Source organism: Falco punctatus (assembly GCF_963210335.1).
Source record: "Falco punctatus genome assembly, chromosome: 5".
NCBI lineage: Eukaryota > Metazoa > Chordata > Aves > Falconiformes > Falconidae > Falco > Falco punctatus.
The window spans coordinates 46730715-46753973 of NC_137584.1; the positions used below are offsets into that span (position 1 = coordinate 46730715).

At 38.1% G+C, this 23259-nt stretch overlaps 1 protein-coding gene across 20 annotated transcripts in view; it reads right to left on the minus strand.

Moving 5' to 3' along the window:
- The window catches only part of SYNE1 (spectrin repeat containing nuclear envelope protein 1), a 316411-nt gene that overhangs the window by 101341 nt on the left and 191811 nt on the right, over positions 1 to 23259 (minus strand). For 13 of the 20 annotated variants that reach the window (XM_080389663.1, XM_080389679.1, XM_080389680.1 and 10 more), the window contains 11 exons: positions 22224 to 22389; positions 21464 to 21619; positions 21098 to 21250; positions 18833 to 19015; positions 17214 to 17351; positions 15674 to 15859; positions 13175 to 13297; positions 10875 to 11061; positions 9527 to 9666; positions 6029 to 6223; positions 4838 to 4978 (listed from right to left, as the gene is read on the minus strand). In XM_080389663.1, coding sequence (XP_080245789.1) covers positions 4838 to 4978; positions 6029 to 6223; positions 9527 to 9666; positions 10875 to 11061; positions 13175 to 13297; positions 15674 to 15859; positions 17214 to 17351; positions 18833 to 19015; positions 21098 to 21250; positions 21464 to 21619; positions 22224 to 22389 — 1768 coding nt within the window. Of the gene's footprint in view, positions 1 to 4837; positions 4979 to 6028; positions 6224 to 9526; positions 9671 to 10874; positions 11062 to 13174; positions 13298 to 15673; positions 15860 to 17213; positions 17352 to 18832; positions 19016 to 21097; positions 21251 to 21463; positions 21620 to 22223; positions 22390 to 23259 lie in introns of all 20 variants that reach the window. The other 7 variants (XM_080389669.1, XM_080389667.1, XM_080389681.1 and 4 more) reach the window with 2 other exon arrangements.

Consider the following 23259-nt stretch of genomic DNA (forward strand, 5'->3'; position numbering starts at 1 on the left):
ACAGACTGCAGACCATTTGCTGTACTGCAAACGTTAAATGTGTATAGATACAAATTCCCAAAGAGTGGTGGTGAATGGAGTTAAATCATGTTGGCAACCGGTCACAAATAATGTTCCCCAGGGCTCAGTATTGGGGTCATTTCTGTTCAGTATCTTTATCCATGATCTGCACAAGGGGATGGAGTGCACTCTCAAGAAGTTTGCAGATGACACTAAGTTGTGTGGGAGTGTTGATCTGCTTGAGGGCAGGAGGGCTCTGCAGAGGGACCTGGACAGGCTGGATGGGCCCAGCCAACTGCATGAGGTTCAACAGGGCTCAGTGCCGGGTCCTGCACCTGGGTCACACCAGCCCCACACAGCGCTACAGGCTGGGGCAGAGCGGCTGGAAAGGGCCTGGTGGGAAAGGGCCTGGGGGTGCTGGGTGACAGCCATGAACATGAGCCAGCAGTGTGCCCAGGTGGCCAAGGCGGCCAACGGCGTCCTGGCTGGTGTCAGAAGCAGTGTGGCCAGCAGGACGAGGGCAGTGATCGCCCCCCTGTACCCGGCACCGGTGAGGCCGCACCTGGAACCCTGTGTTCAGGTTGGGGCCCTCACTGCAAGGCAGACACTGAGGTGCTGGAGCGTGTCCAGAGACGGGCAACGGAGCTGGGGAAGGGTCTGGAGCACAAGTCTGATGGGGAGCGGCTGAGGGAGCTGGGGGTGTTTAGCCTGGAGAAAAGGAGGCTCAGGGGGGACCTTGTCACTCTCTACAGCCGCTTGACAGGAGGCTGTAGTGAGGTGGGTGTTGGTCTCTTCTCCTGAGTAACAAGTGATGGGACAAGAGGAAATGGCCTCAAGTTGTGCCAGGGGAGGTTTATAGTGGATATTAGGAAAAATGCCTTCACCAAGAATGTTGTCAAGCATTGGAACAGGCTGCCCAGGAAGGTGGCTGAGTCACCATCCCTGGAGGCATTTAAAAGACCCGCAGATGTGGCACTTAGGGACATGGTTTAGTGGTGGACTTGGCAGTGCTAGGTTAATGGCTGGACTTGATCTTAAAGGTCCTTTCCAAACTAAATGATTCTATGATTCTATTCTATACCTGAAGGAAAGGTGCAAAGAAGGTACAGCCAGGATCTTTTTGTGGTGTCCTGTGACAGAACATGAGGTAACATGCACAACTGAAACACAGGAGGTTCCCTCTGAATATCAGGAAAGATTTTTTTACTGTGGGGGAATGACTGAGCACTGGGACAAGCTGCCCAGGAAAGTTTTGGAGTCTTCATCCCTGGACATACTCAAAAGTCACCTGCATATAGTCCTGGACAACCTGTTGTATGTGGCCCAACCTGAGGAAGGGGGTTGGACCAGGCGACCTCCAGACATCCCTGTCAACCTCAACCATTCTGCAATTCTGTTTAGGTACTAAACCATACTGCTTCTGAAGTATCAGAGCTCAGAGTATAATTAGGATCCTGATTTGGAGCAGAATCTTTATTTCCCAATGCTATTTCAATACGTTATCTAATACCATATGTGAACAAAACCAAACAAGCTCTGGAAAAGCATTGAAGCCAGGTTACTCCCATCACACTGACCGAAAGTGTCAAAGAAGGTAATTCTTTCAAAGGCAATAATTGGGAATCTTGAAAAATTTAATGATGAAAGCGCTCATAATGTCAAAAGAGCCAACAGGAAATAAGTAACAGCCTAGCACAGCACTCAGTACTGCAATTTCAGGATTTTTTCTCTGATCACAAGCCATCTTTCCAAGCTGCAGCGAAAAATTGCACCAGTGCAGGCAACTTCTCATTTTGTCTGCAGCTACTCTCCATCCCTTAGCTAGTCCTCTCTCAAGGCCAACAAAAAAGCTGTGCTTTTGAGACTTCTTAATCAAGGTTTCCAGAATAAAGGACTTGCTATTACAGAGAGGGAAAAGCAATCCTTCCCCATCTTTTCAGCTACTTTCTGGAGCATATAACATTGCAGGGTTTTTTTGGCAGAGCTTTCATATGATGGTGGTACGAATCCAAATGTTCTTAGAAGTAACAGATTTTGTTGCCCCTATAAACGCCCTAACATCTAATGCACATTTTTATGAAAATTAGCCAATGAACAGCACTCAATAGGATGTAGGGGCAAAGGGTGCATTTAGATTCCAGAAGATATTTAACAAGGACTGTTGCACCCTAGATGGGTTTTCATAAGGGAAGGAAAAAGAATGATTAAGTAGGCTGTGTAGAAGAAGAAGATAGAAAGATATTGACAGCAACCCAGTGCTGAAGACTTGAATTACACAATTAGCTGTGGCCTTCAAGGCTTTGTGTCAACACTTCAGGTTTTCCAGTTCAACTGCTCTGCATTGTGTATCTGGAAAACAAGTTTTAAAAAATGTGCCAAATTTTAATCAACTGTATCTTGAGAAGTTTTAGCCCCAAAGGATTCTTCTTCAGTACTACAGCACAGATGAAGTGTCTGATTTTGCTATATATCAGAATAAACTGTTATTTTCTATATATCATATATATATGATATATATATCAGAATAAACTGAAGGACTGTTATCTATTGCCAAAATATTATATACTATGAAATTCCTCAGTCTTCTTAAAATTAACATTTTTATATTTCCCACCATCACATTGTTTTTAGAGGAGTTCCAGTATAAAACAAACAACCTGGGCAACTGTTAATTTATACTAGTGCTAGAACTCTCATGTTCTTGTATTTATAGTTATTTTAATCTATTTCAATACGTAGAGCCAGTATTTTCACTAATATGTCGTTGGCACTGGTTTTATATTATCATTACCTGTTAGTGATGTAAAAATAGTGCACAGATGTCTGAATTCAGACTAACTGCATTTCACTATTAAGAGATACTATGAAACCCTGATGAAAGACCGTATAAAGATTATTAGGGATTAATTTAAAAACAGTCTTAACACCCAGCCTTTCCCTCCTCAACCCTTACTTCCTAAGAGCTTTTAGATTTTTTCCTAGAGTTCCTGTTCACATGTTTTTCTGGTACTTTGCAGATGATTTTCCTGTGAGAATTTATTTCTCTGAACACTGGCTACTTTTTAAACCAAAATATTTTGAAATCAGTTTTGCTGAGTCTCATTGAATACAAAATATTTTTAACTTACATTTAAGCTTCTAATTCACTAATCTCTAGCATATATTTTCTTAACCAACCTTCTTTCCTGAAGTCTCCCTGGGCACTCATCGTGATCAGCACTGGTAGTTTCATAGCTTCTTTAGTTTTAGTCTCATCTGAGTATGAACCTAAGTATTTTGTAAGTAAACCACTGCATTTTGGAATGTTCTTCCGCCTACTGTTTAGTACATGCAGTTTGTTTCAACATTAACCACACTGAAGAAACCTTCATCTGTAATTTTTTTAGATTATTATAACACCATCAATTTTATGATATTTTAAAGATCAAATTTAAGATCTTCTGCTACATGAAAGACATCATTTTTTTTTGTTCAATTTTGTCCTAGTAAATCACATGTTCTAAAACCTGCATTTTAGTGTCAGTTCATGGTACAACAGCACCTTCACTGGGGTTTCCTTATTATTAGTTACTGGAGTTGTTAGCTTGGTTTTACATTTTCAGAGAAATGTAATGAACTGACATTGGTCTTGTTTATTAGGAAGCAAGCTGCTCTTCATCCTTTTTCACCGATTAACATTGTCATGAGATTTTTGTGCTGAAATGTATAGCTGCTTTTCAACTATAAGTAAATTTTACTGGGAAAGTTCTGATTATCTGAAATGATGGAACACCAGAAAAATCCTTATAATGCATTATATAAAATTTTTATAGAGCTGTTGAAGATTTTGTCACCATTCTTACTATCTCACCTTAGTATTCTTTCTCACATCAGCTCATGAATATAAATCACTTATACTTAGCAACTTCTATAGCAACATATGCATCCTTGAAATCAGTGGAAGGAATCAACGGACATCTTGTTCAGACTTCCCTAATTTTACTCAGCAATGCAACGCAACACACTCTACCCTTGAAGTCTGCAGCAGTCGATTTTGGAAGCAGTCACAAATGCAAAACCAAGGAAACAACCACAAAACCCACAACATGATGAGCTCAGTGAGGTGGTGACTACTCCTAAGGCTCATTTCTAAACTTCTATAACTTCTAAAGATTTTATGTGTGCATTCACATGCATGATGCTCAGCATGCTGGTTCACTGCTTGCTTTTTTAATGAATGCTGATGCACACTTCCTCCCATTAAAAGTGGAAGAGCCCCCAGTTTTGATTTAAAAATCTAACTTCAGTGATTTCACTGATCTACCTCACTAGCACTTAAAATGGACTGTCATGGAAAGTATGGAATGAACACCACATGGGGAAAAAAATACATGAAAGTTAATACTTGAAATGGTATTAAGTAGAAAGTATCAGATAGTGACTTCAACACTACAATGTACGGTAAGACAGACATATATGGACATAATGCAATGTTTTATTAAGGGGGGCACAAAACTGCATATTTTCTCAGGATGCAAAATTCCATTGAGTACTACTGAGAAAATTAAGTTATAAATGGAAAATAGTAGTCACATGGAAGAGCTTTGTAATTGTCACTTAAAATTTATTTTTAAGAACAGTGAATAGCTGTAAAACCAGATTTATACATTTTTGAATCAGAAGTCAGTGTCTGTATCCATTTTGAACTACAACCCGAAGGTTCAGTTAGGTTAGAAGTTAAGCCTCAGTTCCTTGGAGCTATATGTAAATATTTTTCCAGAGGATTAAATAAACCATCTGTGGAATGGAATCGTGCATGTCTGAGATAAAAGTAGAACGAATGCCAAGAGGGAGGTACCTGGTTAACAGAAGCATCTGTATTAGCCACAGGTGAGGGAGAGCGACAGGCAGGTGGAGAAGAAATCTCACTGTTGGTTCCCTCCTCCCCAGACTCCTCAGTGACAGGGGAGAGCAGCGTGTGACAGCGACCAGCAGTCATCTGCCACAGGAAAAGCAACCCCAGAGCACAGGAAGAAAATCAGTTACCTCAGCTTAGGTTTGACTTATACTGATATCAAAACAAGAAACACAAACATGGCCAGAACTACCATGACATTATTTAGTCCTTTTCATGCTTTTACATTTACCAGTTTAAAAATCTGATTGAATCAATAGTCTCATTTACTTGTCATACTTCAGTATGAACACGCTCTCGTGTACCCTAATGAATTTAAAAGAAAATGTATAGCAAGCAACTTAATAGTAACAAATAGAGTTTGCCTAAACGTCTTCTAATACAATCATTGTTTCATATGTAAGTACTATGGAGAGCCACAAAATAACGCTGCATTGGCCTCAGTATCCAGGCCTGGTTAGAACAGCATGGAATAGACTTGAAATATAGAATACACAGAATACAGTAGCAACATACTCTTCTTGCTTCCCCAATGCTGTTATACAGTGATAAATCCTGAAATCTGCACTCTATTTTGACTCAGATCCCAACAGCACCAGCAGTATGTTTGTAATGAGACCCAGACAGAAACAAACAAAAGCAGAGTAATCCAAATGTGAGGCCTATGGCAGTACTTTGCCAGCTTTCATTTCCAACACTCCCATCTGAGAATATAGCAGCATAATGTCAATTATCACATCAACATCTTAAGAGATTTAAAAACATGGTGTGTAAACCCTACACACTGCAAGATAATATTTATTCTGGTTTTATCTTATTACTGCAATTCAGTAGTTTCTTAGCGTTTGCTCTTGCATGCTGACAGCCACAAAAAAGCACTTTATTTGCATCCTGTTACAGACAACTTCCGCTGTTCGTCTGTTAAATTACTTCATCCTTTATCAACAATCTTGAAAACCCATATAAAGCAAAATACAGTAAGGGGAAGCTGCAACTTGTTTGATTTGCCACACTTCAGCCATTTCAAAAGCAAAATATAGCTGTGAGCTGCAGCAATTTGCTACACAGGAGCATGGCAGCACTGCAGCAGCAAGCAGCTCGGCTAAGCTGTATGGAGAGTAATGCATTCCTTACCATAACCACCGAGGGGTGAGTGGGGTGTGCTGGAAGCAGGTCTGAATCCAGCTCCTCCATTCCCTCTGAAAGCCCCTCCACTTCTGTCACTGTCAGCAGCATGGTGGCATGTTTTGCTTTCATTGTCAGCATCTTGCACTTCGAATTCAAGGAAGCAATTTGCTCCTGGTATCCTTTGATCTTCTGAGCCAGCTCCTGAGGAAACATATTTTTTCCCCTAATGCAGAGCCTGCCCATAAAGGCCACAGGCGCCGCAGCATTTCAGCTTTCGTGGCAAAGGCGCGCTCTCCCCGGCGGGCCCAGCCAGGCCCATCCCAGCGCTGCCCCCGGGCACCGCACCAGCCTGCAGCCCGCGGAGGGAAGGGGCGGGCTGCGCCGGGCCACACCGCAGAGCGCGGCGCGCTGGGGCCGCGCCGGAAAGCGCTGCCTGCGGAGAGCGCTGTGCATTGCGGAGGGGAGGGCGGGACAAGGCGCGCCTGCACCCAGCCTGAGCCTGACACAGTCTGTGGGCTCTAGGCTGCTGCAAAGGGCAACGTCTCTCCCTCTTCCTGTCCTATTTTTCTTCCCTGTCCTATTTCCATTTCTCTGAGGAAGACGAAGCTCCTCTGCACGGAGCGTGCCATGGAAATGAGGTCATGCGGTAACCGCAGCTGTAAAAAAAAGCCCATTCAGCGCTCGCCAGAAAGAATGAATTGTTCAAACAATAACTCACAGGGTCTAACAAGATCAAATGTGATAGGAACAGTCACATAATAAGATTAAATGCAGGCTGGATTGCTTTTTGCAATGTTTGGATAAACTGTATTTTAATCTTATTTTGGTTTTGTGTCAGTCTTCAGAGTTAAAGCTGAGCTGCACTCCGTACTAAACTTTCTTAAAAAAAGCTGGGGAGTCTGACCTAAAGCACGGGTTTTTTTTAAAGTATTGGTTTTTATGGCCATGAGACGGTCTATCTGCATGGCCAAACACCATCATAAGTTTAAGTTTAATCAGAGAAGAAAGACGGAAAACAATAGCCTTAGAAACTGACTTATCTCCTCTCCTACCCTGTACTGCTGCCCAGTTCACTGTCCAGTTTCAAAGCTTTAAATTAATACACTTAAAATAAAAAAATGGTGGAAGATTTTCACATTTCTGCCAAAGTTATTGTTCCTGTCTCCCTAGAGGCTCCATAACATGATAGAATTTTGATCTATAAAGTGAAAACAGCATTTGTATAAGCTTGCCTGCTAAATCAGTGATTATTCATTCGAATATGTTTCTGCTTTGTTTTTATATCTGCTTTTATTTCTTCAACAATTACAAATTTTCAAGGAAAAACAGCAACAGAAGTTGCAAGACTGAGTAGCTATAATAATAAATAATTACAATATATTTTAAAAAGTAATTAAGATTACTGCTTCAGGCTGGTAACATGAAAACATATTTTTTGGTTGTGTAACATTTTCAGGAAACCATTTCCTTAAAATCACAGTGCAGTAAAGTCAGAAAGAAACACAAAGTTAGAAATGGAAGCAGCACAAAGACTGAGGATGACGTTTTACTGCCTGGGTTTCAGTGATACCTGGTCACTGTCATACCAGCAACAAAAGGAGCTCTCTTGGAGCTCGAAGCCTTAAACAAAGTCTTTAGTATAAAACATCAACTAGATCAATTGAAAACCAAACCGCAATCAAATGAAGCCATAACTTCAATGTCTAGCAGCTGGAATAGTTATCTGCTCTGTTTGGCAAGTACCACTCATTCACTAATGCTCAATGAATGACATCTCTGAGGTCCCGTAGGAAATTATTGTCATTCAATATACTGATTTAACTCCATCAATGTTACCAAGATACAATAACATTTGTGACATTATTGTCCAATGCACTGAGTACCTAACATACCTTTCTCAACTGAAAACAAAGAAAAAGAAAAGGAGGCAAAAATATGATTGTGAAAAAAATAAAGTGACTTATAAAAGCAATATCCTATGAGGTACTGTATTATCCATTAAAATAATTCACAAGTATGGAGATACTTGCCCATGTTCTTAACTGAAAGACTAAAAAAACACAATTCAGTAAACACAGTTCCAGAGTGTAACTAGTTACATATATGCACCGTAATACAAGCTTCCTACAAATCAGGGTATCCTTTTCTTCTACGTTCTTCCTCTTATTTTAGTTCTAAATATAGCTACTACAAATGTCCCTTTAAGTTCTTGTTCGGGCAGGCTTCAACAGGGAACCTGGTAATTGATGTTTTCTTAAATTAATAACACTCAAATATCTTGACAGACTTGCTTTTTGAAACAGCACAATAATATAGCGTTCAATATATCCCTTTTATGCTGTATTTTCCACGGGTATTTAGAAGACAAAATATGAGACAAAAATATGCATCTCTCAGTCTTTCAAAACTCCTTACCCCTAAATGCGGAAAGCTTGCAAGTATGAAACCTGTCCACTCTGCTCTATTCTAACATTGCAAGAGTAAAGCTGCTGTCTTCCTGCAGACATTGAGAAGCCTCCTAGCTACTGAACTTGTTCAAATGCAGATGCTAACCCCATTTTTAATTCATTTCTCCCTGCAGCATCATTACCCTGTAACGGCTGAAGTCACTTGCCTGCATTTGCTGTTCCAGAACATTTGAATAGAAAATAGTAGCATTATTAAATCAGTACTAAAAAACCCAGAAGTGTTTAAGCAAACTGCTCTGCATTGATACTAACTTTTGTAACAGGCTAGAAAATGAGCAACACATATAACATTACGTTACATTACATAATAGCATAAATGCTGTAATTCGAAGGTAAAGAAATGGTGCCATCTGGTGCCAAGTGACACAGAGAGATCAGTGGTGCATTTTCTATCCCAAGAAATAAAAAGAAGACACGGGAAAGGGAAAGGGCAGGAGCTCCCATGAGGCTATTCCAACTCATTCAAGGCTAATGATCAATGAGTTTGAGGGCAGGACCTGCAACTACACAGGACAAAACTCTTCCCAACAATTACTTTAAAAGAAGCCTTTGAAGCAAATGTCACAGAGTTTTCCTCCAAATCTACGGTGGTTTTCCTATGATTCAAGTTCCTTGGTGTTCTTTCACAAAATGTTACTAGGATGGAAATGAGTAAGTGCTTTAGAATATATATACATAGATACATATATAGTTTTTTATATATATGTAAGTATCACTGAACTAGAAGTGATCACCTAACATTGACTTCTGGGACATTTCTCAGTCAAGTACCTATGTTAAGTCCCTTAACTGTGCAGTGCTTTTCCAGGCAACATTATGACAAACAAATTAAGATGTATCTAACTGAATAAACAAACGAATACTCCACACTATACTAATAGCATGATTTTCCTATCTGGTATTAAGTCTTATCTGCTCAAGGCTAGTTGAGTAAGTCTGAAAAGCTACTCAGCTAATTTATGACCATTGCTTATGAAGAAAATTTTTGGGTGTCAATGAACTGCCATTGAGCCCATGTTCATTTTGGCTCTCCTACCTCATGGTGTGAAATCTGGACCTGGAGCTCCTGTATGTTGCTGGTTGCTATTGGCTTGCCTTGGATCTCACGATGGGCACTCTCTATCATTTGCTGTAAATGTTTCATTTCTTGCTCATATTGCTCATATTGAACCACTGCTTCCTAGAGAGGGGAAAAAAAATAACTTGAGTGTGTACATGAAAATAAATAATTACTTAGTCCAAGGATGACTGATCTCCCTTCTAAAGTGGAGCAAACATACATCTAACTGGCACTTGCATCTGGATAAACAAAGCTCGAATACAGTCAGGAGAAAGTCCATTCAGAAATATTGTGAACTGCAATGAATTCAATGGTTTCATTTATTTAACTATCTCCAAAAAACAGTTCACATAACATGATGTTTTAGACACCCAATAGAAGGAGCTAGAACTACTTCTTCCACAAGTGTCTGCACAAAACATACCCACCAAAAGATAGCATTGCCTAGTCTCCTGGGTTTACTATAAAGCATTTTCATCTGCTTTTACACTTCAAGTCTCCATTTATGAAGTGGAAACACTATAGGAAAAAATCAGATTTTACAGAAAATAAAACTGGGAGACAACTATGAAGATTGATTCAGACCATTATCCTACCAGTGTAACATCAGTTCTATCATAAATTCACCTGCAGTTTGTCTAAGTTGTTTTTAAAACTTTTGACTGTGACATTTATTTTATGTAACTTGAAGCTCTGTGGTTGCACCCTAGCTCACTATGCATTTTTGTATCGCTAAATAGCAGGAAAGAAAAGCTTATTCTCTTCTTTTTTGGAAATACCTTGTACATGTTTAATTATGAATTCAAACAATGAAACTAAACCTCGGTTTCTTGTATTTAGCAAAATTTGAAAATGCAAATTTTAAAGATGATGGACTCCAAAATGACAAAGAAAACACACATTTTAAATAAAGAGAAAAATATCATTATTTTTATCCTAGAAAGCTATTTCATTAACTCAGTAGTTTTTATGCAATCATTATAAGCAGTTGATGTAACAATATACTAGTGTCATTAACTGATTATATATATTATAAAATTAGTCTGCATACAATTATATATTAGCTATTTGTTTAGTTAACCCTAACAGCATTAAAAAAAAAATTAGCAAGAGAAGGGAACCAAGATGAGTCTGATGAGTAAATAATCAATTAACATGATCATGAATGTTAAAACCTCCAAAACCACGCAGGTTTAGTGGGGAACTCCTTAATGGGACGACATGGAAAAGAGGAATGCACAGCGGTATGAAATTCTCTGTTTTCATCACAAGTTGTATGGCACTGTTCAAGTTACTCAGAGTAATTTATGGGCTGGAGTTATACTTGCCTGCATGATGTTACACTGCTGAATGGCAGTGTGCTGCAGGCGGCTGGCCTCCTCCTGGAGCCGGAGGGCACTGTGGCACATTGGCAGGCCAGTGACCACCTCTTCGGGAATCCTCAGGGCACTCTGACATACTTGGACTGCGTGAACTTTTGGCTTCAGTGACTCCATTTCAGACAAAAGATGCTAGAAACAAAGTTAGTCAGTGCCACAGTAAGCCAGTTTTGCAGAACTCCCAGAGCATTTCATGCAGCGAAAGAAAAATAATGATCAATTCAAGCACTAAACCAAACAAATTTGACTATCTATTTTCTAAATTGAATATGATCTGGATATGCTTTCTCTGGAGTTCCTCATTCTGAAATAAGCATTCTTTTAAATATTTGTTAAGCAAAAAGCCCATAGAATAGGAATAAAAATAATTCATGAAAAAGCACAGTAGTACCTATTTCTTAGTGTATAAGTACAAAACATTTCTGTTAACATATTTGGAAAAAAATTTTTACAAAAATCCACAAATCAAAGCAGAATAGATGTCATTTATGCATACACATATTTTAATGTTAAAATCCAAGTGGAACTCCTTGCTGAGACACAGAAGCACATTCTCAAACCAGTAAATTAATCCCGTTGCATTCACAGCCTTCCTTCGGAAATACAAACCATGGCTGAAAATGTTGCTTAAAATTCAAAAGGTAATCAAACAGAAAGAAACACAGCTACACAGAAATCTTTTCCTTTGAATAATCACGCACTGGATGCCTTTGTTAATAGTCTCTATTCCCTTCACAAAGTCCATTCAAGCTGTCTGTTCATATGCATGAGAAGGTTCTAAATGCAATGAGTGGAGAATAGATTTGGTCAGCATTCTTTTCATCTTCATCGGGGAGTTTAATGTATTCACAGATAGAAAAACAATTGAAACAAACAAAAGAAAAGTGACGTTGAGGAAAAGGACCTTAGCACATTAGAAAAAGATTTTAAGTTCAATAGATACAAATCAGCTAGACAAGTATGTGCCAAACAGGGAAAAAGAGACTAGTCATCTCCCTTCCCCTATGCCATATGCTGACAGATATCTAAGTGGGTCTGATGTGCATGCTGGTGAGAGGACTGTGGTTTGCTCTTTATTTCTGTGCCTTCATGACACATAGAGGATAATGTAACCAGAGATTTCGTATAATGACCTATTCCTCAGACATTACTGGTGAGGCCTGTCCTCTGGCAGGCCCCATACTGCTGGCAAAGCGTGACTTTATTGTGCAGTGGGCACCTAGAGGTACCCTGGGGGCTGCACGCCAGCCAGGCACCCTCCAAGACCCCTCTCTGGTTTGGTGAAAAAAGTGGGCAGGGGCTATTGCCCATTTCTCTACAAAAGAATGTCATACTGTGAGACCTGCTACAGCTAGAACAATGACCACACGTAAACAACCATGTAAACTCCATGTTCCTCTACTCTTACAGTGAGTGATGTGTTTCACTTACACTCTTCAATGCCACATTCTGAAATTTGGCTGCAAGTGCTTAGAATAAAGACCACATATTTTAATCCAAAAGGGAAGCTCTGCAAATTTACCTTTCATCCATATGTTTTCTCCATATGATTTTAATCCTGAAGTGGACCTGTTGACACTTAGTTCTTACTGGCACACTAAGACAGTTAAATCTCTACTAGCTTGCAGCAAGAAATATTTCTTAAGCAACTCAGCTCTAATTTGGGTTATTTTTCTTGTCACAAGACCAAGACCAAAAAAATCAAATTGACAAATTACTACAGTAGGCCAAGAGCAACACAGAAAGCAGCAATACCTTATGGAGGTAATTCAGCTAAACATACAAAAGTGTAACTGGGCTTAAGGAAGACTGAATTTTCCTTAGCTTTTCAATTGACTATTGCGGGAGCTAGCAACAGCCTCTCATTGCATCTCTATCTGTAAAATGGTGACAACAATCTAGACTTCCTTTTGAAGTACTACTTATAAGAACTTGTTGATGAAAAACACCGGACAAGAACTGAGCTTTACTATTACTATTAATAAGGATTAAGCTTGGATTGGATGCAGATTTCTCTGAATTGCATCAACCTAAGGACACACTCATAATGGATTATACTTCAACCACTCCCTTTGAGGGAATGATTTTTCCTGTTCCATCCCTTATTCCCTCGGCAGTAATTTTGGGCTAGACTCTGAAACAATGACCCACCTAAGAAAAACCACAATCAGTCTCACCAATATTCATTATTTTCTGTGTAAACTCACACAACTCAAGAGCTAACTCTGAGCTCCTGGCCTTTTACCTGTCTGTGAGAAAGTTGTTCTTTCAAGCTCAAATGCCCGAGCTCTGGAGAGGTCAGTGTGGCTTGGGCCTGCTCCAGAGCAGCCTGCAGGGCTCTCAGCTCAACTTCAAATTTCTTCATGTCCTATAACACACAACACAGTTGATTCAGGGATAAATAAGAAAAAAAAAGAAAAAAAGAAAAAAAAATCACTATAAATACACCCATCTGGATTTTGTAGCTATGTCCCTTATATATAATGCCAAAACTAATTCAAACTTTTAACAATGAATTTTAGATGTTTACCATATTGGATAAAAATACCAGTCATATGGCAGTCTAGAAAAAGAGGTCTCACACCAATTATTATTTTAAGTACTTCCTCAATGTCAAATATAGCATGTACTTTATAAAGCTAATTTCATAAAGTTCGAGGCCTAGAAAGGAACTCAAGATGTCCTCCAGTCATCTTCCTGTAATAAGACAGGACACAACTGCCTGATCTTTAGACTGTTCTTAAAGACCACTAGCAGTGGAGTCCCCCTTAAGTCTACAGAAAACATATTCCACTACTTCAGTACTCTATTTTTGTAGAAAGTTTTTTCTGATGGTCTGACATGAAGTCATCTTTTGTTGCCATTTCAATCTTTTACTTACTATCCCATTAACAACAGACATGAAGAAGAAATTAATCTTATTCTGAATTCATCATGTTAGGATAATACTTTTACAGGCATACTTTCTACATATCAAAACCATCACTACCCTCTGTTCTTTCCCCAGCTGGTCCACATCTTTCTTCAAGTGCAAAATCTGACAAAGCTGTAACCTTGTTGGTGACCAACAGGTAGAACAAAAGGACTGCTTCACATACCTTACAATTATATACTTTATTTTCTGTATGGTGTTTGGACTTTTTACAATGATGTGACAGTGTTTAGTCATATTTCCGTGATCCACATTGTTAAACTTAACACCTATCAACAGGGTGCGTGCCAAGCCAGTAGTTCCTCATTCAGAGGAGCACATGTCTGGTTCTTCCTGCCTACACATAACAATTTGCACCTGTCTGTTGAATAGCAGCTTAATTTTTTTCAGGTAGACCTGTACATGTGGTGTTGTCTAAGCATCCCAAAAGCCATGATCTCTAAACCATCATACAACTCATTAATAAAAATACTGAATAGTACCAGATCCAAGGGAGAACCCTGCAAAACCCTACTTGATGTATCCCTCCTTTCCGTCTGTGAACCACTGATAATTACACACCTGGTAAGTTTTCTGTAGCCAGCTTTACACCTACTTATTGTATTTTCAACTAGAAAAGCTTAATAACTTTGTTAGCAATATCATGTGAAAATTATTAAAATCAAGTTAGATGACATACCATACATTTATATACAAATCTATTACATTCACATTAAATTGGACAATTTTGATATGATTTTCTTCCTTCATAAATTTTTGTTGTCTTCTGTTCATCACCATGTTTCCTTATAGGAATTTACAAATAGTTTATTCAATTGTTCCAATATTTCTCTGAGAACTGAAGCTAGTAAGTTTAACTTCCACTATGTTTACTTGTACACAAATCTCTGGTTTGTTCCATGAAAAATAATAAAAAAAAAAAAAATAAAAGCCTTCAGCTCCAAGTGTGGTTTACTGATTTGTGCTTTTGTAATAGAAAGAAGTCTTCTTCAAAACCTCTGTTACACTGTTAAGGCTGTTGCAGCTGGAGCATTTCTGCTGTCTTATAAATATCGTGAAATAAGAGTAAAAAATGGAGAAGGACCATTTTTACCCTCAGCTGCAATCATCCTAACAGTTGGTGATAGCCTATTCTTTCAAGTTTCATTTTGCTGGTTTTCTATTTAGTAGTGTGTAACTGTAGCAGCTGACAGCAGAAGAACCCCTATAAATATACTAATTACATCACTCCTATATTCATATTTTTTCCTGAATTACTGTATGATTTTTTTTTTAAAGTTTACCATGCCCTCAGTCACTGCACAGGCATTACACACATTTACATTAATAATAAATACATATGGAATATCTGCACAGAAATATTAGGGACATGAATAAGCACAATCACTCTTTTCATTGCACTCTCTTGTAGAGGCAGCTCTTACAGTATGGAATCCTGGTCTGGTCCAGTACTGATCTGAATTAATTGATAGCAAGCTCTAAATATCTTTTAAAAGAAAAATAAAGGAAATGTCATGTAATTTCCAACACAGACATTTTTCAATTATCTAAACATAGGTGTTATTTCAGACACACCAAGATCCCCAATACATCCATCCAGAATGGGCAGATATGACACAACCTGCAGAAATCTTGCCCCCATCTAGCAGCATCAGAAGGCAGTATCTCAAATGGCACAAGACATGTAACTTTAGACAACACAATCATGCTCTTTATAGACCACAGATAATCTGCACTGCTAATAGTCTCAGAAACACGATGCATGCACCACCCTAGCTGTCAGCTAGCATTACAAGAACTGCTTTTATATACCTTGGCAGCATCTTGGAGATTTGGTAGCTGCACTTTGATAACTTGCTGTAATTCCTCTGTCCGCCGCCCCAGTTCCAGCACTTGCTGTGACATTTCTTCAGTACAGTATACACTTGACAGATACTCAATCTTCTCACTCATGGCCTCAAGATCACCATGAATCTCTCCAGACTCATCAAGCATAGTCTAGACAGAGATATGAACAAACTGAATGCCTGAATTAAGCTTCAGATTAAATACTTTTTAATTATATTCCTGTCCTTCGAAGTCCTCTATTCTTACATGTCTGTAAGCATATAATTAGGTTCCAAAGATTTCCTGTAAGGCTTCAGCATACACTCAGAATTAAGCATATTGCTTAAGTGCTTTAGCTTATGGAGACTGAGAAACAAAAGCTTAAGTCATGAAGCTTCAGCAGCTGTAGTTACCAACACATTCATTTTAGTGTTTTGCTATACACACTTGCCTGCAAAAATAAAATGGTCATAATCTATGGATTGGATTTGTTCTGGAAACCTGATGTACCTAATAGGATGCAGCAGAAAGCAATTGGATGTAGTCATTAATGCTTCCTAAGAAATGGCTACCAAAGGGTTCTGTGGGATGACATTGATTAAGCCCATATCTTCATAAAATTTTGATGCAGGGAAAAAGCCATAGCAAAAACACAAAACAAGAAATGCAATCTGCCAGCTATCCTGAGGATAAATTGTCTGAAGGTTCTTATTCAGAATAATAAAGTGTGACATACTAAACTGCCGCAGTGTAAGTGAAGGTAGCTGACAATTAACTGATGAATATATAAAAAACATAATTAATGCAGTCCGATTTTGGCACTAGTGAGACACGATCATCTTATGATACTTTGATTTGTTTCATGTTGTCACTTAACACTGGGCAAGCTTGAACCTTATCAAAGTGCTCCACTGATTTTTTGATGATGGATGAAATGAACATCCACATTTGCATGTTCCACACCCAGCACAAATCGCACTGTCACACAGACAGCAAATCACCCTGATGTGAGACATTCAGGAAGCAACTGGAAAAAACTCATCCATTGGGTGTCAGTCTGAGAACATCTGGTGTGAAACTCATCAGATGAGAAAAAAGGATTCTCCAATTTAGCATAAAGGAGAAAGAAAAAACAAACAACCCCCCAAACTGAAAACTGTGTTTGGTTAACTAAAATTTTAGAATGTTAATTGCAATGAGGTACTCAGTGTGGTTGAATCAGTGTATAGATGCAGTATTCAACCAAAAGCTACTATGAAGTCAATGTACTTGAGTAAACATTGAGATCAACTTTCAATCATGTCATTTTATTCAAAAGTATCTCCTAATTTCAGTCTTCAAAATAATTTCCCAAAACAAATTAATCATCTTACAGACTTGGGGGAACAGTGATAGAAATCTAGCATGTTAAAAGATTCTTCCTCAAGGAAAGGAGGCAAAAAATGTGTGGCAAATAAAATTTCACTGCTTAGAAAATAACTTCTTATATACACTGCCCTTTAAATTTCATAGCTCATATAATCACCTGATATGCTTTAAACTGATCACGAAGCTGAGACGAAGAATTCCATGTTATACTACCGTGCACTAGGATATTTGCTTTCTCAATCCATTTCAATATGAACTCCAGCATCTCATTGTATTCTTCCAAGTGTGAAGCAGCCTGGATATAAAAGAAAAATCCACTTCAAGCCTAAAATGTAATTCTGTACAGTTCTTAGAGAATGATAAAATCAATTTCATTTCATTTACTGTTTTTAACTTTTGGATTGTTTTAACAACTTTTCTTACTGTTGAATATAATGTAATTATTTCTGTATTTATGGAGTTAAAATAGGTCTGCTTCCAGTAACAAGCATACCTATTTCAGGGGGAAAAAAGGCACTATAAGAATGTAGGTCACACTGGGAGAGTGCATTGATGCTCAAATATATCCCTAGAAGGGACACTTTGTGCACATATTTCAGCCTCACACTAAGTTCCAAAATACCTTCTTGACTCACTGCAAGCCTCCTTTAAGTCATTCCTTATTTTTTTCTCTCCTTCCATGTCATCCTCCAAATCACCTTTTTTAAAAACCTATTTTGCCCACTCAGTTTATTTCCAAAAAAAGAAGTGTTGCAACTTATTTCAAAATACAGGACAAAATTTCTCCTTGCTGATTCATTCAATTTCTATTTAGCAAAGTACTCTTTAGTTCCAATTTTATTCTCACTTAGAAGGAATAATTTCACTGATTTTCATGCATTTGTCCTGTATGCAGGATGGGTCAAAACCTAGGTGACTGAACTGTATTTGCATACAGTTTGCCTTACAAATAATTTTTTCTGATAGGAAGTGTATTTCTTGGTGCTGAACAAAAATATCCTAATGGTTAAATCACTTTACCAAGTACCTTTGACTGAACCCTTACTTTGATAGTAATTTTCTACTTCTTTTTAAAAACAATTTTTCAGAGGAAACTGAAAATATAATGTAACACGCTTTTCAAGCCTTACAGAAGCTTCTTTATGTATGCAGAAAAAAAGAACTCGTAATTTACCCGGGTATTGATCGCAGGAGCATAGATAATCCATTTCCTCGCTTTTAGCTAGTTTTTTGGGAGGATAACAACAACTAGTAAAAAATACATAAGATAAGAGTTTCAGGGGCTTTGAACTGCAGGGGAAGCATCTTTATGAATGCTGAAGCATTTCATAAACATGCATAATTGAGGCCATTGTACCTGGGCTTTTCTATTGAATCTACACATTATATTCACCCTCTATAGATTGTGACTAGAATAAAACAACTTTTTTTTTTTCAGTGCTGCAAATACAGGTAACAGTGATAAGACAGAGGTCCTGAGAAGTACGAGATAGTATTTCCTGGCATGCTGCTGTTTGTGAGAAACTCTACAATCTTTTCAGGGCACCAAAGACAACAACCAGCAGACAATTCATGAAAAAATGTGTTAATGCAGCATCACAGAATAACTCCACCCTCCTGATGTGCCTTTCTGAGGTGTGATGCAAGCCCTGACTAATAATAGGCAGATGTGTCAAGGAATGCCCCTTCTTGCATAACTACAGGAAAATAAATGAGAAGCTTGCACGCTCCTACTGCTTCTGCAAAGGGAACGGTAGAAAGGATTTGAGATCATACCTGACTGAGCTTGGCTGCTCTGTACTCAGCCTGCCGTATGGTCTGTTGGTGCAATGCGGTGAGTTTCCCTATCTTGTTAGCCAGCTGCTTAGCCAGCGGTACATTCTGCTCTGCGAAGTCCTGTACTGATGCATCTAATTCCAACAACTTTATATTGCAGCTGTCCAGCTCTTCACCGAGGATCTAGATAGACAAGAAAATCAGTGATCCAGGAAGTGTGAGCTTTCTGGGTATTATTTCTAGTCCAACTTTCATACCCTGTCCAAAGTCTCCATGGTTTGTTCCATTTTTAATCTGGCTGGAAAGCAACAATGCCTGACTAAGCAGGAAGGCAGAACAGCAGGATGTTTGGTCATCTCTTAAATGTGTGCCATTACTCTTTCTTCTCTGGCTTCCTGGTTGAAAGGGATAACTGTTTTCCCTACCACAGCAAAAGACTGAGTCACTTCAGAGTGACATTAACTGTTGGTCATCTGTGCTTGGTTTTGAAATGAATAGTCAGCACACGTTGCCATGGCAATGATTTTTATTTATTGGAAAGGGATTTTGTTTTGTTACTGTCTTAAAACGTACCCTTAGAAACTCAGAAATACGTAATTACTCATGAATGCATTGTAAAAACTTTCATTTTCATTTGAAACTTGAATTTTCATAGCTTGATCTTGATACAGGAGCAGTTGGGATCATGCTACACTTTTTCAATAGAAACTGATTTTAAAATCAATTTTTCTTATCATAGTTACAAAATTCCTGAAAAGTTTAAAAAGGAAAGCAAAAAAGTTGATAACATATTTGTGAGCTACAGTTTCTTGGTGTTTTTTTGTATTTGGTTTCTATACCTAAGGTGTTAACAATACACTGTTTTTGTAACATACATAAGTCTCATCAAACACCCTAGCCACTTTCCAATTATTTTTAGAAATTTAAATTGCAATCATTAGACAAAAATAAATTCAGAACACTGCTCTAGCTACAAGCTGTTCAGGTTAGGGCTGTCCTGGCAGACACACCTTAGAGTGTAAGTTGCAATCAGTTGTTATCATAAATAAATATTATTCCATTAACTTAGTGACATAACTGTCTACATGTAGACATAAAGACAAATCTTGAACTACTCATCTAAATACAAAGACACACATATTTCAGGCAGGCATAAATATGTCTCTACTACAGCAATGATGCAGAATTTATATGTTGTTTAAAAGTGAGGGAAGGATCCACTTGACTCAGGTCATGTGGATTTAAAACAGATTTTTATTATATTTTTCACAACCAGTTTCAATGTTAATATAGAAGTATTTATGGCTGTAAACAAAGCCAACCCAATCTCAGAAGTACCAGCTGTGTGCTGACATAAATGCAGTCGAGGGAAAAGTACTAAATCTTCAGTGACAGAGTTTTTGTCTGTGTGACAGGGCAAAGCACATTTCACTGGCTTTCTGCTTAATTACTGGAATCAAGGAGATACACCAAATTTTAAAGGTGTTTCAACGACACCTCCTGCAAAACAAATGGTACTTTGGAGCATAATGAGAGCAACTCATGAAAATAAACAGGTAATTTTTGATATGCCAGGCATGCCAAATCTTCTTGGTATGCTTTGCTTACTTTCAGACCAAACGTGGTCAAATTGATTAGTTAAAAAGCCAAAGCAAACAAACAAAAATACACCCCAAAAACCACACACACCCCCTGCTCTCATATGATAATCCTAACTTGGCCATTATACCTCAGTACGGATGAGCTTCTCTGAGTGTGGTACACACCTAAAATTAAGGAAAACTACAAAAAGAACCAGGAGTCCTTCGCATTACCCTTAAATGCACCAGTAGTACTTTACCTCATTACTGCACGAAATGGCATGAATTGGAGTACTGGCTAAGTAAAATTCTATTTTTCACAAGTAATGGTATACTGTAGAGAATCATCTTTGCAGTACAGGCTGGGACACGGAGCAGTCTGGAAGCCTCTTAGGCTTTCCCAGACTGCAGTCATCTTCGTTATCTAGAGGGAACAACATAACTTTGTCCATCCAACTTGGTTTTACTCTCAGCTACTTCCTCCAAGTTCTTACTCACTCTAGCCCCTGTATGGGCTAGTTTGCAAAGAACATAAAAGATCTCCTAAGTCAACCCTTATTTCTGGCCATTCTTCTGTTGAACTACACTAAAAAAATGTGTCATGCAAGTCTTCACAAATACAACTTTGGTATGAAGTGAGTGTCTCGATTTGGTGTAACTCATTATGAGGGAAGCCTTCTCTTACCTTCTGTTCAAGTTTAGCTTGTGCTATGTCATTTGTTTTCTTTTTCAGTTTGGAAAGAATGACGTTTAGTTCATTTGCTATCTCCTGGATTTTCTGACCAAACTCTTGATTCAATGCTTTGATCTGCTGAGTTTCTCTTTCTTTGGTTTGAATCTGTCAACAATAAGAATTAAATTCAGTAACCAGGAATCTCTCTTCCTGAAAGGAAATTAACTTTTATTGAACTTACTTTAATTCAAAGGAAGAAGGTAATGAAACTATTCTACATTGTCCCTGTTTGACCACACTTGGATATTGTGTTTCACTAAGGTATAAAGTCTAAAGAAGGGATATAGATCTGTAAAACATTTATCTATTATACTTTACCTGATCCTGTACAGTTACAAGGGCCAGCCCAACTTCTGCTAAATGAAGAGACAGTTCAGAAGGTAAAATGGTGTAAAGCCCCAAGTACTTATTCTGTTGTTGTTCAGCCATTTTTTCAACAGCCTGGCGATGACTAGTTACTTCACCAAGGAGAGACTAATGACAGAGAAACAGTATTGTTAAAATGAATGGGGAAAACATGTCTGCTTAAACTTAGCAAATGCAGATATTACATGCAGCTTATAAAAAAGCTAATTGCTTTCAAATTTTTAATTAGTTCATTAAAAAGTTTTAGCTTGGGATTCTCCGGATTATTATTTATGACTGTATGTCCAGTTATCTTTTCCTGTATGACCACACGTATAAAGAAAATGTTAAGTTTTCAGCACCTCCAGTGAAATGAGTTTTACTTTGTTCCTTCCCTCCCTGCCCCAAACGGTCAAGATAGAAATGTCACATTCTGTCCATTCACATGCTATAGTTCCCCCATATTTCAGATTAGAGGAGAAAACTTACTATAACAATATGCTAGTATGTAAGATTTCACAAATGCAAACATTTACTTATATATCTTAAGTACCTTTAAAGTATTACAGCCCATCGGATACTTCATGCTTTATGAATTTTTCTAGTGGCTTACTCAAAAACTAATGGATATTGTCTAATTTGAACTTCTGGTGGTTTTGAACTGATTAACACTCACAAGCAGATTACAACGAAGATAAATATTGTAATTCAAAAATTGATAAGTTTGATATACCTGCAACTCCTGAAGTTGCGTATCCACTTCTACATCAGGGCTTAACAAATATTCTTTTGTTTCCTGGATCCAGGACTTCACAACATTAATCTCTGCTTCAACCTCCTCACGCTCCTTCAGCTCCTGTTTCACCATCTTCACACCTTTTTTCACTTTCTGTTGCATACTTCAGAAACAAAGAAATGGTAACTATTTGTGAAGAATTAAGCAACGTCTTAAAATATTGCTTTGTGAAAAAATAATAATCATTGATAGCCCCACATCCAGAGTAATAACAAGTGGGGCGGTACTGCAACAGACTACTAAAGCAGCACACAAATTCCTCATGTTCGTTCTTCAGTTCATTCCTTTTAATTAGCAGTTTATGTATTTTGACATCGAGTGCACAATTCTTTTGAAGAAACACAAATGTGTTTACAGCACAGACACCTACATCTGAGCTCATCACCACAGACTGCCATTATTGTCAGTGGAGGAAGCAGGCAATTCTAAGGCATTATTTAGGATGATTCCTCATCATTCTGAAAGAGACTTCTAAAATAGTTCAGAAAAACTGCATCTTAGACCTGTCTGTTTCTCTCCACTAATTATCAGTGAGACAATAAGAATTAACCAATTCAGATGCAGATATCTATAATCTAAAACAACATGAGATAAATTCCAGCCTTATTGATAGGATTTGCATTGGCAGAATGCCTAGGATAGGGTGTGGATCAAACCCCAGGACACCCTTTTATCCAGAGACCTAACTCCACACTTCCACTAAGACAAAATTCCTGCACTTCCCTCAAGAACTTGGATCTCATATAAAAAATAGAATCTTTTTCAGATGGCAGCTCTGTGAAAGATCTACCAGACTACTTGTAGCTCTAATGTATGTGACATTAATATTACTTTGATATTCCCGTATTTATGTTTGTTTGTATTAACCTTTCATAGTTGAATCATGCCTTATTACATGAGCATGAGATCATCACAGACCCTATTTCTTAGAAATCAATTCTAAGGGAAGAATGGAATTACCAAAGTGCTAACA